At 39.4% G+C, this 16,689-nt stretch overlaps 1 protein-coding gene across 5 annotated transcripts in view; it reads left to right on the top strand.

The window, feature by feature from the left end:
- Positions 1-16,689, top strand: part of EML5 (EMAP like 5) — a 178,836-nt gene that overhangs the window by 116,292 nt on the left and 45,855 nt on the right. For all 5 annotated transcript variants that reach the window (XM_042990305.1, XM_042990304.1, XM_042990303.1 and 2 more), the window contains 2 exons: positions 4,283-4,435; positions 5,163-5,294. In XM_042990305.1, the coding sequence (XP_042846239.1) occupies positions 4,283-4,435; positions 5,163-5,294 (285 nt within the window). The remainder of the gene's footprint in view (positions 1-4,282; positions 4,436-5,162; positions 5,295-16,689) is intronic.

Here is a 16,689-nt window from a genome sequence, read left to right as displayed (position 1 = left end):
CCCAGTGGAAGATCAGCTTGCCTTCTCTTGTTCTGGCCCCAGGGAAGCCTCATAGTGACTTGATAGTTGGGTAGAAACAGCTCACTCAAATGTGGTGTAGGCTTCCAAAAAGGTATACCAGGCATTTTGCTCCTTTTGTTTATAGTGGGTAATGGAAAATATAGCAATTTGTCTTTCACCTTGGAGGAAATATCTTAATATGCTCCCAATCATTGGATCCCCAGAAGCTTCACTGAGATGGCAGGTTCCTTAATTTTTGTAGGAATTATCTTCTGCTGTCTCAGTTCACTTAGGTCTTATTAAGGCATCTAAAGTTGTTGCTTCCTGTTCCCCAGATCCATTCTGCATAATGTCATCAATGTAGTGGACCATTGAGATTTTTTGTGGAATGTCCAGACGATCAGGATCTCTGTGGACTATATTATGGCAAAAAACAGGAGAGTTGAATAGCCCTGAGGCAAGGCTTTGAAGGTATACACAGATACAAGCCAGGTAAAAGCAGACTGCTCTGGTGGTCCTTACAAATCGGGATGGAGGAAAAAAAAAAAAGCATTAACCAGGGCAATAGCTGCATGCAAAATGCCAGGGATTGTGTTTGTTTTTTCTGGTAAAGATCTGGAAGAGTAGCTTCAGTTAGCATTGCTACCTGATTAAATTTATTATCCGTAGGTAGTATCTGAAATCCATCTTATTTCACACAGACCAAACAGGCAAGTTTAAATGTGATAGGTATTCTTACCACTGCATATTTCAAGTCTTTGGTGGTATCACTGATATTTGTAATTTTGTAATTCTGAGGCTTGCAGTTTTGCTTCTGATTTATTGTCTTGATAGAGGAATTTCCAGGGGTTTTCACTTATTTCTTCCTGTTATAATGACTCTTACCCATGGATCACAGAGCCAGCCTAGTGGATTCTACAAGTTGCCAGGTATATCTGTTACAGTTCACGAACTGGATGGAATCCACAGAATTAACGTCAGTTCAGAGCCCCTGTTTACTAACTCCTGATAGTATGGGTATTCCTTTCATGGAAATAATCATTCTTGGCCACCGATTGTTAGAGGAAGATTTACTTTATATGATGATATTGCTATAGGTTCCTCCTCAGTGGGACTTAGCCTTCGCTTTTTAACCAAGGGGCTCTGAGTATATGAATTGATGTTGGACTGAAAATAGGATGAGAATTTAAGTCTGGTTTTTTTAGCCACCAGGTCTGGGGTTTTTTCTGTCATATAGATCAAAGACTAATTTAGTAGCCTACTCATCTATTGAATTCCTGCAGACACCATGATTGATTAGTCACCAAAAGAAATCTCCACAGGCCAAAACATTCTGATTATTAGTGTATTCCTGCTGCCATTTTGGGTAAAGAATCTGCCCTGTCTTTTAAGTGCTGCTACGTGGCTTCTGCATTTCCTAGGTTATCCCTGTTGAATCAGGGAGCCCATATTATTGGGGACAGCTCTCATTCCTGATCTACATAGGAGGACATCAAAGAACTTTTCAAGGATGTAGATGCTGCCCTTAGTTAATGTATTTCTAAATGCTCTTATGAAGGAACTAGTTTTTAGACTTTTTGGGGGGATGTAGTTGGTGGGTGAGTGTACACGTTGCCTATGAAAAATCTACTTCAGTGTTCTTACCTCCCTAAACTTTTTGATTCCTCCCTCTATATCAGAGGTCAGCAAATCCAGCCCACCTCCTGATTGTGTACATGTCATTGGAACACAACCATGTCCATTCATTTATGTATTGTCTAAGATCTGTTTTTGCACTATAACAGAGTTGAGTAGTTGTGACAGAGATCATATGGCCTGCAGTGCTGAAAATATTTACTGTCTGGTCCTTTAAGAAAATGTTTGCTAACCTCTGCGTTAGAGCACGCGCGGAGATTTGATCCAAGCTGAGGATCTAGTGACAGCAGAGAAGTGGTTGTTAATGGTTCTTCGTAAGGTTAAATATCCCTTCAAGGTATATGCACCAGAAGGCCAGTCTTCCCAGACACAGGAGAGCAAACTATTTGCACTGGCTGTGAGACTCTGAATAATACAGAAATTAAAGATTTTCAGTTTTGTCTGAATCCAGTCAGATGCTCCCATTCCACAGTCCAAATTTCTTCCTTTACCAATCAGAAGAAATTTGGTGAGTCTGGGAATTCAACTCACATTGTAAATTTGCAACCTGCACAATTAAGTTTTGTATTTAATTTTCAGCCACATCAGCCCTGTCAGAGATTCTTCTAGGTCTGCAGTGTAAGCTCTCTCTATTCAGACCATGACAGATGCTGAAGGGTTAAGGACCAGAGCATGTTACATCTTTCTGTTAAATGTTCTGTGCACTCAGAATCTTTTGCACAGCACAGTCCTTGTGGTCATCATTATTTTTGTGATGGTCAAAGGCAGCAGCCTCTTGGACTCCCAGGGCATTTTACTTCAGTAGAAGTGACAGTGAACTGCAGAATGTAGGAGACAACTTGATTGTTATGGCAATGCATACCTTGATTACTGACATCCCATTTCCCATTGGCAAGGGCCCAGCACTGTGCTTAAGCCCAAAGGCATGACTAAGCCAATTCCAAAAATCCCATCTTTAGTGATCTGTCTCCTGTGACTACTTCAGTATCAATTCTGTATCAATCAAGAGACAGAAACCACCCCAGGAATTGGAATAGGGAAAATTTAATATGAATAAGTGTTAACTAATGAAAGGTGGTATTCTAAGGGGTATAGAAGTAGCAACTGCAAAAAGCAGCTACCAGCTGTAGGGCTAGTGGATGGTGATTAAGGAATGAACCCTTCCCCTCTTTTCCCGAGATTCAGATCTCTTTAGAAAGGATGTGGGTGCAAGTGGAAAAGAAGCTTGCCAAAGGGCTGATGTAGGAAATCTTTTGCTATGGGGGGCAGAGAAAATCTCCCATCCCCAACTGCATCCCAACATCTACTCCTACCCCTTCATTAATCTAATCCACTGGTTCTAGCACACCAGAGGAAGGAAAAATCCCTTCCTTCTTCTTTGGCCTTATAGGGGCCCTCCAGTACAGTACCCTCCATCGGCTAAAATCAAGTTTAGGAAAAGGAAAAAATGTCAGCAGGGCTCAGCTGTATTGTATAGCAGGAAAGAAAGGTTGGATTTGGAGCTGAGAGTCAATAAATTAATAACAAGCTCTTATCCAGTTTCATGACTGTGACTACTATCTACCATGCTACGTCTTCCATACTTATATCTCCAGTTTAGCCTCTCCCTTGAACTCCAGAGAAGTATAATTATATCATACTGGCTTATTGATATCTTCACTTGAATTTGTCATAGGTATCCTTAGCTTCATGGGTACAAAATCAAACACATGTACCTCTGCTAGTTTTTTCCATCTTGGTAAATGACATCATCATTAAAAAAAAAAAAAATAGCCTTGACTTTTATCTTTTTCTCCTATTCTGCTCCCAGTTAGTCAAAGTCCTGCCAGCTCTGTCTTCAAAGTATACCTCTACTCCAGCTACCCTGCTCCGGACCATCATCATCTCTTACTCCTAAATCTCAGAAATCATCCTAGATTTATTCATTACCAATGTATTCTTGATAATTAAATGATAATACATGACTTATTCTCAATTTATTCTGTAACTTTTCATTTTGTAAGAGCTGTACCTCATCCCTCCCTCTCTAAATTTTATGCAAACACTAAAAGCCTTAGGACTTTTGAATATGTCTGCTGTATCCTTTGCTGTCAGGCTAACCCCATTATTGTTTATTTCCCAGTACATATTAACCCTGATTTTTAAAAATTAATATTAGCATTATTATTTCTTCATGCATGGTTAGATCTTCCATGCATTAATAGATCTTCCTAGTTTTGCCTAATAATTGTTTATTGTCATATTTTTTTTCAAATTTGAAAGCATATTTATAAAGATGGCCTTTTTTCTTAAATTTCTGATTGTAGAATAGAAACTACAGAGGTAGCAACCACTTAAAAAAATATTTCCACATATGTCATTGGCTTTTTATGTTAGCTAAAATCTCTCGTTCTTTCTCATCAACTTAGTTTTTTAAGATAAATATTAGTCCTTACTTTAGTTATGTCCAGAAGAGAAGATGGTTTGTATTAATTATTGCCTAATTACCACTGATTTCAGTAGAAAACTTTGTTGCCTGCATCCTGTGACTCCTTTTGAATATTGATTTGAGATCATAATGAATACAGGAACTCTCTTTGACAATAAAAGTTCCTTAACATGATTTTTTTAAATAGAAGAAAATCGCCCAATATATGCTCTCTTTTAGGTGGGAGATGTTGCTGTTTTTCTCCTGATGGTAAAGCTTTAGCTGTAGGTCTGAATGATGGAAGTTTCTTAATGGCAAATGCAGATACTCTAGAAGATCTTGTGTCTTTTCATCACAGGAAAGATATTATTTCGGACATTCGATTTTCACCAGGTAAGATATCATTGAAATCATATTTGATTATTAACTTGAGCCAGACAATGAGTAAATATATCCATATGTAATTTTTATTAACCATTATTTTATCTTGGAATTTTAATTTTTTGACTAGAAAAGACAGTATGGTAAGAAGTAAAATTCCTGTATTAGATCAGTGGCAAAATATCTGGCTTAGTGCCAATTCTGTCACTAAATTTTCTATGTGATTTTCTCTGAGTTTGATTTTCCTCATTTCTAACATAAAAGGGATTGGATGACAACCTTCATTATATTCTTAATACTTTTGAAATTTTGCATTAATTTTGCTTCATCAGTTTCCGTGTATTCATTATCTCTGACAAAACCCACTATACTCTGGGAATTGCTAATGTTAGGGCAAAATTTACTCATTATTTTACTTTTATTTTTTCTACATATAAAGGGTTATTTTTTTGTTTTGTTTTTAGTTAAATACAGTGTATTGGATTACATTGTATATAATTTTTGGCCTTTTCTATCCACTGAACTATCTCACTATGCTAAAGAGGACATTTTCTTTTGTTAACCATAATGTACTTGAAAAATATAGTTACTGTTTGTCATTTTATACACATTTTGTTATAATTTACAAAACACCTAAGTGTTCTTCCCAAAAAATGTTAAGAAAATTAAGTCTAGTTGTAGAGTGTAAAAAAACATTTCTAAAGAGAGACAGTCTCAAGCAAATATGTTTCTGTTCTAGGTTCTGGGAAATATCTTGCGGTAGCATCCCATGACAGTTTTATAGATATATACAATGTGATGAGTAGTAAAAGAGTAGGAATATGCAAAGGCGCTACCAGTTACATAACCCATGTTGATTGGGATATTAGAGGTAAGAATTTAAATAACTTACTATTTGGTAAAAGTTTCATTTGATTTAGTATAGCTCCTTTAAAGAAACTTTAAAAAAGTGATTCAACAGATGAGTTCAAAATCGTTGTGAGACACATTGTTCTCAAAATTATTTTCCACTACTTTATTTCACATCTGAAGGTGAATGCTGTGAGTTAAAACTTTTCAATACTTCCAGTATCATAATTCACATGATAGAATGGTAAGTGATAAATTCTTTAATTTGTAAAGTAACTTCAATATTATATAAAAAGTTTTTCAGTTATTTGTCCTATTTTTTAATATAGTTTTTTAAAGTTTATCCATCTGTTTTGAGAGAGAGAGAGAGAGAGAGTGGGGGAGGAGCAGAGAGAGAGGGAGAGGGAGAATGAATCCCAAGGAGGCTCTGTGCTGTCAGTGCAGAGCCCACAATGCAGGGCTCAAACTCACAAACCATGAGAGCATGACCTGAGCTGAAACCAAGATTTGGAGGCCCAACTGACTGAGCCACCCAGGCACCCCTGTTTGTCCTGGTTTTTGTCAGATAAGCTTAGTGTAAATAATAACTGAAAATTTGGGAAATAGATATGTTAGTGAGGATATTAATGTCATTTCCCCATCATTCGATCAAACACAGTTCTTAAAATCAGTCACGGTTGTATAACATACATAATTTAATGAGTGTCTTTGTTTTTTCAGCAGAACGCATTGCATATGGCAGTGTTAAATAATTTGGATAAATGCTAAGTGTTTTAAATGCTCCATTTTTAAGGATTTTTGTTTCATGTCTTCATTTATATAAATCTAGTATTAAAGTTTTTCCAAATATAATTAAACAAAATGCTTTTTAAAAAAAAAAAGTCCTCAAATTTCTATCTAGGGGTTTTTTTTTATATACATGATAACAGAAATAGTTTTTATGTATATACATACACAAAAATTAAATAATTTATGAATTCATTATGTGGTTGTGGAGGAAAATGTTTTTCATGTTTAAGCTTAATTTTTCCCATGAAAGTTAAACATCCTCATTCCAAGGAAGATGGCAGAGTAGGAGAATGCTAGACTCACCTTGTCTCAGATACAACTAGGTAACACCCACATCAGTGTAAATAACCCAGAAAATGACCCAAAGACTGGCAGACCAGATTCTCCAAAGCTGAATGTTGAGAAGAGTTCATGTGAAGAGGGCAGGAAGGGTGGAGATGCCGTTGGGAGCTAAAGGGACCCACAGGACTGTCTGCAGGAGGGAGGGACACTGTGAACTTGAAGAGGGGAGAGAAACAGACTCTCACACTGGGGAGCCCACAGGGGAAAGACAAAACATTTGGCTTTGAAAACCAGAGGGGTTGAATTCCGCACATTCTTAGTCAGCAGGGTTTAACACCTAGAACTTTAAAAATCAGCCCTGGAGGGGCAGGGGCACCTGTGTGGCTCAGTAGATTAAGCATCCAACTTTGGCTCAGGTCATGATCTCGCAGTTCTTGGGGAGAGAGGATAACAACACACACCAGTGGGATGGGGACAGGCATCTCATCTGACTGCAAGCCCTGCCCACCAATGAAAGCTTCTCAGGGGACAACACAGGGAAAGTTCCCTGTAGTTTGGTGCCACTACATCTCTGGCAAATACCTGGTCTGACTCAACTTAAGCCCAAGGTGGCCCTAGACTGGTCCACTAAGAACACAAGGATAAACCCTGCCCATCGTCAGCAAAGAGAACCATTGCAGATGACTGGATTGAGGGCAAAAGCTGCTCAGCAACCATAGCAGGGCACAGGCAACACACACAGGAGATGCTCCCGAAGTAAATGGGACATTGCACTGCAGAGCACCACAGGACCTCTATTTCACAAGGCCACCTCTCTTTCTTTTCTTTTTTCTTCTCTTTTCTTTTCTTTTTTCTTTCTTTCAGAGCATGCGACCAGAAAAAGGGCAGAGGGAGAGAAAGAGAATCCAAGCAGGCTCCACGCCTCAGCACGGAGTCTGACATGGGGCTCAGTCCCATGACCCTGGGATCATGACCTGAGCCAAAATTAAGAGTTGGGTGTTTAACCGATTGGGCCACCCAGGTGCCCCTAAGACCTGAGCCAAAATTAAGAGTTGGGTGTTTAACCGATTGGGCCACCCAGGTGCCCCTAAGACCACTACTTTCAGGAGCAGGAGGTGTGGCTGACTTTCCTAACATGTAGAAATATACATAGAGAGTTAGACAAATGAGAAGAGAGGGATATGTCCCAAGTGAAAGAAGGGGACAAAATCACAACAAGAGAGCTAAATGAAACGGAGATAATGAACATGGCTGATAGAGAATTTAAAGTAATGGTCATAAAGATACTCGCTGCACTTGAGAAAAGAGTAGATGATCTCAATGAGACCCTTAATAAAGAGATAGAAAACATAAAAAACCAATCAGAGATGAAGAACTCAATAACTGAAATTGAAAATACACTAGATGGAATAAATAGTACAGTAGAGGAAGCAGAAGCATGGATTAGCGACCCATAGGACAGAATAATGGAAAGCAATCAGTCTGAACAGGAGAGACAAAAAATAATAAATGAAAATAGACTTAGGGAACTTAGTGACACCATCAAGTATAATAACATTTGCGTTATAGGGATCCCAAAGGAGAAGAGAAAGAAAGAGCGGTATAACATTTATTTGAAGAAATAATAACTGTAAACTTCTCGAACCTGGGAAAGGAAACAGAAATCCATATCCAGGACGTGCAGAGAACCCCCAACAAAACCAACCCAAAGAGGTTCACACCAAGACACATAGTAATTAAAATGACAAAAAGGAGTGACAAAGAATTTTAAGGGCAGCAACAGAAGACAGTTATATACCAGAAAAACCCCATAAGGCTATCACCAGATTTTTAGCAGACACTTTGCAGACTAGAAGGGATTGGCATGATATATTTAGAGTGTTGAAAGAAAAAAAAAACCTGCAGCCAAGAATACTGTATCCAGCAAGGCTGCACCTCAGCGTAGGAGAGTTTCCCAGACAAGCAAAGGCTAAAGGAATTCATTACCATTAAGCCAGCCCTATAAGAATTATTAAAGGGGATGTTCTGAGTGGAAAGAAAAGATCATAAGTAAGAGTAAGAAAAGTAGGAAGCACAAAAGCAGTAAAATTAAGTATATTTACAAAAATCAGTCAAGGGATTTACAAATAAAAGGAAGTAAAGTATGACACCACGTACCTGAAATGGGGAGAAGAGTAAAGAATGGATTCAAACTTAAGCATCCATCAACTTAAGATAGAGTGCTAGAAGCATAAGGTGTTATATACAAACCTAATGGTAATAACAAATCAAAACCCAGTAGTAGATATGAAAAAAATAAAGAGAAGGGAATCTACATATATCACTAAAGAAAGCCAGCAAACCATGAGAGAAGAGAGCAAGGGCAGAAAGGAATAGAGAAGAACTACAAAATCAACCATAAACAAGTAACAAAATGGCAATAAGTACATACCTATCAGTAATTACTTTGAATGTAAATGGACTAAACACTCTCATCAGAAGACCTAGAGTGACAGAATGGATAAAAAAAATAAGACCTCTCTGTATGCTTCCTATAAGAGACTCATTTCAGACCTTAGTATACCTGCAGATTGCAAGTGAAGGAATGGGAAACCATTTCTCATGCAAATGAAAGTAAAAAGGGAGCCAGGGTAGCCAATACTTACATTGGACAAAATAGACTTTAAAACAAAGACGGTAACAAGAGACGAAGAAAGACAGGGTATGCTTAAAAAGGAACAATCCAACGAGAAGATAGAGCAACTGTAAATATTTAGGCACCCAACATGGGAGTACCTAAATACATACAGTAGTTAAATGCATATAAAAGAGGTAATCGATAGTAATAAGATAACAGTAGGGGACTTTAACACCCCACTTATATTTGTGGATACATCCAAACAGAAAATCAACAAGGAAATAGTGACTTCAATTAACACTGGACCAGAAGGATTTAACAGATACATTTAGAACATTCCATCCTAAAACAGAACACACATTCTTTTCAAGTGCACATTAAATAGTCTCCAGAATAGATCACATATTAGTCACAAAACAAGTCTCATCAACTGAAAATAATGATTGGGTCAACCAAGAAATGAAAGAAGAAAGAAAAAAAATACTTGGAGACCAATGAAAATGAAAACAGAACAATCCAAAATCTTTGGTATGCAGCAAAAGCAGTTCTAAGAGAGAAGTTTATAGCAAAACAGGCCTGGAGCAAGAAAAATCTCAAACAACCTAACCCTACCTAAAAGAGAAAAAGAACCGACAAAACCCAAATCCAGCAGAAGGAAGGAAAAAACAAAGATTAGAGCTGAAATAAACAAAATAGAAACTAAAGAAACGATGGAACAGATCAATGAAACCAGGAGCTGGTTCTTTGAAAAGATCAACAAAACTGATAAACCTCCAGCCAGATTTATTAAGGGAGAAAAAAAAACCAACTCAAAATCAGAAACAAAGAGGAGAAATTACCAACACCACAGAAATAAAAGACTTCTAAGAGAATAGTATGAAAAATAATATGCCAAACAAACAATATGACAACCTAGAAGAAAAGGATAAATTCCTAGAAACATACAACCTATCAAAACTGAAACAGGGGGGTGCCTGGGTGGCTCAGTTGATTAAGGGACCAACTTAGGCTCAGGTCATGATCTCACAGTTTGTGAGTTCAAGCCCCGCGTCGGGCTCTGTGCTGACAGCTCAGAGCCTGGAGCCTACTTTGGATTCTGTGTCTCCCCTCTCTCTACCCCTCCCCTGCTCACTCTCTGTGTCTGTCTCTCAATAATAAATAAATGTTAAAAAAAAATTTTAAAAAACTGAAACAGGAAGAAATAGAAAATTTGGAGGAATCCTGGGAAGATGGTGGCGTAGGAGGACGCTGGGCTCACCGCGCATCCTGCTGATCACTTAGATTCCACCTACACCTGCCTAAATAACCCAGAAAACCGCCAGAAGACTAGCAGAACAGAGTCTCCAGAGCCAAGAGCAGACGAGAGGCCCACGGAAGAGGGTAGGAAGGGCGGAGAGGCGGTGCGAGCTCCACGGACTGGCGGGAGGGAGACGGAGCAGAGGGGCAGCCCGCTGGCCAAGCAGAGCCCCCGAGTCTGGCTGGCAAAAGCGGAGGGGCCGGAGGGAGTGTGTTCCGACAGCAAGCGGGACTTGACATCTGGAAGGTTATAAGCTAACAGCTCTGCTCGGAGAGCGGGAGGGCTGGAGGACAACGGGAGGGAGAGTTGTTAAGCCTCAGACGACAGAGCTCAGCTTGGCGGGGAACAAAGGCGCTCGCCAGCGCCATCTCCCTCGCCCATCCCCCAGCCAAAATCCCAAAGGGAACCGGTTCCCAGAACTTGCTTGCACCACGCAAACACCCAACGCTGTGCTTCTGCGGATCCATCCCTCCAGCAGGTCTGACTCTTTCCCGGTGCCACAGGGAATCCGAAGCGGATCTCCAAAGGAAAATCGAGCTGAGCCTTCCCCTCCCGCCCCTGTGCACCTTGCCAATCCACCCCAGCTAATACGCCAGATCCCCAGCACCACAAGCCTGGCAGTGTGCAAGTAGCCCAGACGGCCACACCACCCCACAGTGAATCCCGCCCCTAGGAGAGGGGAAGAGAAGGCACACACCAGTCTGACTGTGGCCCCAGCCGTGGGCTGGGGGCAGACATCAGGTCTGACTGCGTCCCTGCCCACCAACGCAAGTTATTCAAGACAGCACAGGGGAAGTGCCCCGCAGTCCCGCACCACTACAGGGACTATCCAAAATGATGAAACGGAAGAATTCCCCTCAGAAAAACGTCCAGGAAATAACAGCTAACGAACTAATCATAAATGATTTAAGCAATATAACAGAAAGTGAATTTAGAATAATAGTCATAAAATTAATCGCTGGGCTTGAAAACAGTATAAAGGAAAGCAGAGAATCTCTTGCTACAGAGATCAAGGGGCTAAGGAGCAGCCAGGAGGAGCTAAAAAATGCGATCAATGAACTGCAAAATAAAACGGAGACGACTACGGCTCGGATTGAAGAGGCAGAGGAGAGAATAGGTGAACTAGAAGATAAAATTATGGACAAAGAAGAAGCTGAGAAAAAGATAAAAAAATCCAGGAGTACGAGGGGAAAATTAGAGAACTAAGTGATGCACTAAAGTGAAATAATCTACACATAATTGGTATTCCAGAGGAGGAAGAGAGAGGGAAAGGTGCTGAAGGTGTACTTGAAGAAATAATAGCTGAGAACTTCCCGGATCTGGGGAAGGAAAAAGGCATTGAAATTCAAGAGGCACAGAGAACCTCCTTCAGACGTAACTTGAATCGATCTTCTGCACGACATATCATAGTGAAACTGGCAAAATACAAGGATAAAGAGAAAATTCTGAAAGCAGCTAGAGATAAACGTGCTCTAACATATAAAGGGAGACCTATAAGACTCGTGACTGATCTCTCTACTGAAACTTGGCAAGCCAGAAAGGAATGGCAGGAGATCTTCAATGTGATAAACAGAAAAAATATGCAGCCGAGAATCCTTTATCCAGCAAGTCTGTCATTTAGAATAGAAGGAGAGATAAAGGTCTTCCCAAACAAACAAAAACTGAAGGAATTCGTCACCACTAAACCAGCCCTACAAGAGATCCTAAGGGGGATCCTGTGAGACAAAGTACCAGAGTCATCGCTACAAGCATGAAACCTACGGACATCACAATGACTCTAAACTCATATCTTTCTGTAATAACACTGAATGTAAATGGACTAAATGTGCCAACCAAAAGACATAGGGTATCAGAATGGATAAAAAAACAAGACCCATCTATTTGCTGTCTACAAGAGACTCATTTTAGACCTGAGGACACCTTCAGATTGAGAGTGAAGGGATGGAGAACTATTTATCATGCCACTGGAAGTCAAAAGAAAGCTGGAGTGCCCATACTTACATCAGACAAACTAGACTTTAAATCAAAGGCTGTAACAAGAGATGAAGAAGGGCATTATATAATAATCACAGGGTCTATCCATCAGGAAGAGCTAACAATTATAAATGTCTATGCGCAGAATACAGGAGCCCCCAAATATATAAAACAATTACTCACAAACATAAGCGACCTTATTGATAAGAATGTGGTAATTGCAGGGGACTTTAACACTCCACTTACAGAAATGGATAGATCATCTAGACACACGGTCAATAAAGAAACAAGGGCCCTGAATGATACATTGGATCAGATGGACTTGACAGACACATTTAGAACCCTGCATCCCAAAGCAACAGAATATACTTTCTTCTCGAGTGCACATGGAACATTCTCCAAGATAGATCACATACTGGGTCACAAAACAGCCCTTCCTAAGTATACAAGAATTGAGATCATACCATGCATACTTTCAGACCACAACGCTATGAAGCTTGAAATCAACCACAGGAAAAAGTCTGGAAAACCTCCAAAAGCATGGAGGTTAAAGAACACCCTACTAAAGAATGAGTGGGACAACCAGGCAATTAGAGAAGAAATTAAAAATATATATGGAAACAAATGAAAATGAAAATACAACAATCCAAATGCTTTGGGATGCAGCGAAGGCAGTCCTGAGAGGAAAATACATTGCAATCCAGGCCTATCTCAAGAAACAAGAAAAATCCCAAATACAAAATCTAACAGCACACCTAAAGGAAATAGAAGCAGAACAGCAAAGGCAGCCTAAACCCAGCAGAAGAAGAGAAATAATAAAGATGAGAGCAGAAATAAACAATATAGAATCTAAAAAAACTGTAGAGCAGATCAACGAAACCAAGAGTTGGTTTTTTGAAAAAATAAACAAAATTGATAAACCTCTAGCCAGGCTTCTCAAAAAGAAAAGGGAAATGACCCAAATAGATAAAATCATGAATGAAAATGGAATTATTACAACCAATCCCTCAGAGATACAAGCAATTATCAGGGAATACTATGAAAAATTATATGCCAACAAACTGGACAACCTGGAAGAAATGGACAAATTCCTAAACACCCACATGCTTCCAAAACTCAATCAGGAGGAAATAGAAAGCTTGAACAGACCCATAACCCGCAAAGAAATTGAGTCAGTCATCAAAAATCTCCCAACAAATAAGAGCCCAGGACCAGATGGCTTCCCCAGGGAGTTCTACCAGACGTTTAAAGCAGAGATAATACCTATCCTTCTCAAGCTATTCCAAAAAATAGAAAGGGAAGGAAAACTTCCAGACTCATTCTATGAAGCCAGTATTACTTTGATTCCTAAAGCAGACAGAGACCCAGTAAAAAAAGAGAACCACAGGCCAATATCCCTGATGAATATGGATGCAAAAATTCTCAATAAGATACTAGCAAACCGAATTCAACAGCATATAAAAAGAAATATTCACCATGATCAAGTGGGATTCATTCCTGGGATGCAGGGCTGGTTCAACATTTGCAAATCAATCAATGTGATACATCACATTAATAAAAGAAAAGATAAGAACCATATGATCCTGTCAATCGATGCAGAAAAGGCCTTTGATAAAATTCAGCAACGTTTCTTAATAAAAACCCTCGAGAAAGTCGGGATAAAGGAACATACCTAAAGATCATAAAAGCCATTTATGAAAAAGCCTACAGCTAACATCATCCTCAATGGGGAAAAACTGAGAGCTTTTCCCCTGAGATCAGGAACACGACAGGGATGTCCACTCTCACCGCTGTTGTTTAACATAGTGTTGGAAGTTCTAGCATCAGCAATCCGACAACAAAAGGAAATCAAAGGCATCACAATTGGCAAAGATGAAGTCAAGCTTTCACTTTTTGCAGATGACATGATATTATACATGGAAAATCCGATAGACTCCACCAAAAGTCTGCTAGAACGGATACATGAATTTAGCAAAGTTGCAGGATACAAAATCAACGTACAGAAATCAGTTGCATTCTTATACACTAATAATGAAGGAACAGAAAGACAAAGAAATTGATCCCATTCACAATTGCACCAAGAAGCATAAAATACCTAGGGATAAATCTAACCAAAGATGTAAAAGATCTGTATGCTGAAAACTATAGAAAGCTTATGAAGGAAATTGAAGAAGATATAAAGAAATGGAAAAACATTCCATGCTCATGGTTTGGAAGAATAAACATTGTTAAAATGTCAATACTACCCAAAGCTATCTACACATTCGATGCAATGCCAATCAAAATTGCAGCAGCATTCTTCTCGAAACTAGAACAAGCAATCCTCTAAAATTCATATGGAACCACAAAAGGCCCTGAATAGCCAAAGTAATTTTGAAGAAGACCAAAGCAGGAGGCATCACAATCCCAGACTTTAGCCTCTACTACAAAGCTGTCATCATCAAGACAGCATGGTATTGGCACAAAAACAGACATATAGACCAATGGAATAGAATAGAAACCCCAGAACTAGACCCACAAACGTATGGCCAACTAATCTTTGACAAAGCAGGAAAGAACATCCAATGGAAAAAAGACAGTCTCTTTAACAAATGGTGCTGGGAGAACTGGACAGCAACATGCAGAAGGTTGAAACTAGACCACTTTCTCACACCATTCACAAAAATAAACTCAAAATGGATAAAGGACCTGAATGTGAGACAGGAAACCATCAAAACCCTAGAGGAGAAAGCAGGAAAAGACCTCTCTGACCTCAGCCGTAGCAATTTCTTACTTGACACATCCCCAAAGGCAAGGGAATTAAAAGCAAAAGTGAACTACTGGGACCTTATGAAGATAAAAAGCTTCTGCACAGCAAAGGAAACAACCAACAAAACTGAAAGGCAACCAATGGAATGGGAAAAGATATTTGCAAATGACATATCGGACAAAGGGCTAGTATCCAAAATCTATAAAGAGCTCACCAAACTCCACACCCAAAAAACAAATAATCCAGTGAAGAAATGGGCAGAAAACATGAATAGACACTTCTCTAAAGAAGACATCCGGATGGCCAACAGGCACATGAAAAGATGCTCAACGTTGCTCCTCATCAGGGAAATACAAATCAAAACCACACTCAGATATCACCTCACGCCAGTCAGAGTGGCCAAAATGAACAAATCAGGAGACTATACGTGCTGGTGAGGATGTGGAGAAACGGGAACCCTCTTGCACTGTTGGTGGGAATGCAAATTGGTGTAGCCACTCTGGAAAACAGTGTGGAGGTTCCTCAAAAAATTAAAAATAGACCTACCCTATGACCCAGCAATAGCACTGCTAGGAATTTACCCAAGGGATACAGGAGTACTGATGCATAGGGGCACTTGTACCCCAGTGTTTATGGCAGCACTCTCAACAATAGCCAAATGATGGAAAGAGCCTAAATGTCCATCAACTGATGAATGGATAAAGAAATTGTGGTGTATATACACAATGGAGTACTACGTGGCAATGAGAAAGCATGAAATATGGCCCTTTGTAGCACCATGGATGGAACTGGAGAGTGTGATGCTAAGTGAAATAAGCCATGCAGAGAAAGACAGATACCATATGGTTTCACTCTTATGTGGATCCTGAGAAACTTAACAGAAACCCATGGGGGAGGGGAAGGGGGAAAAAAAAAAAAAAGAGGTTAGATTGGGAGAGAGCCAAAGCATAAGAGACTCTTAAAAACTGAGAACAAACTGAAGGTTGATGGGGGGTGGGAGGGAGGGTAGGGTGGGTGATGGGTATTGAGGAGGGCACCTTTTGGGATGAGCACTGGGTGTTGTATGGAAACCAATTTGACAATAAACTTCAGATATTGAAAAAAAAATATTTGGATAGACTGATTACCAGCAATGAAATTGAACCACTTATCCAAAAATTCTCAACAAACAACAGTTTAGGATCAGATGGCTTCACAGGCGAATTCTACCAAACACTTAAAGAAGAGTTAGTATCTATTTTTCTCAAACTTTTCTAAAAAATAGAAGAGGAAAGAAAGCTTCCAAATTTGTTTTATGAGGCCAGCATTACCTTGATACCAAAACCAGATAAAGATACCACAAAAAAAGAACTGCAGGCCAATATCTCTGATGAATGTAGATGCGATAATACTCAACAAAATATTAGCAAACCAAATCCAACAATATATTTTTTTAAGTTTATTTATTTTGAGAGAGACAGCATGAGCATGGGGGAGGGGCAGGGAGAGAGAGAATCCCAAGCAGGTTCTGTGCCCCCAACATCCATTCATAATAAAAACTTTCACCAAAGGTTTGGAGGGGATATACCTCAACATAATAAAGGCTATATATGAAAACCCCACAGCTAACATCATAATTAATGGTGAAAAATTGAGAGTTTTCCCCATAAGGTCAGGAACAAGACCAGGATGTCCATTCTTACCACTTTTATTCGACATAGGACTTGTAA

This window comes from Panthera tigris, chromosome B3, assembly GCF_018350195.1.
Source record: "Panthera tigris isolate Pti1 chromosome B3, P.tigris_Pti1_mat1.1, whole genome shotgun sequence".
Classification (NCBI taxonomy): Eukaryota; Metazoa; Chordata; class Mammalia; order Carnivora; family Felidae; genus Panthera; species Panthera tigris.
The sequence above is the reverse complement of the archived record's forward strand: the minus strand, read 5'-3'. Positions and strand labels throughout refer to the sequence as shown.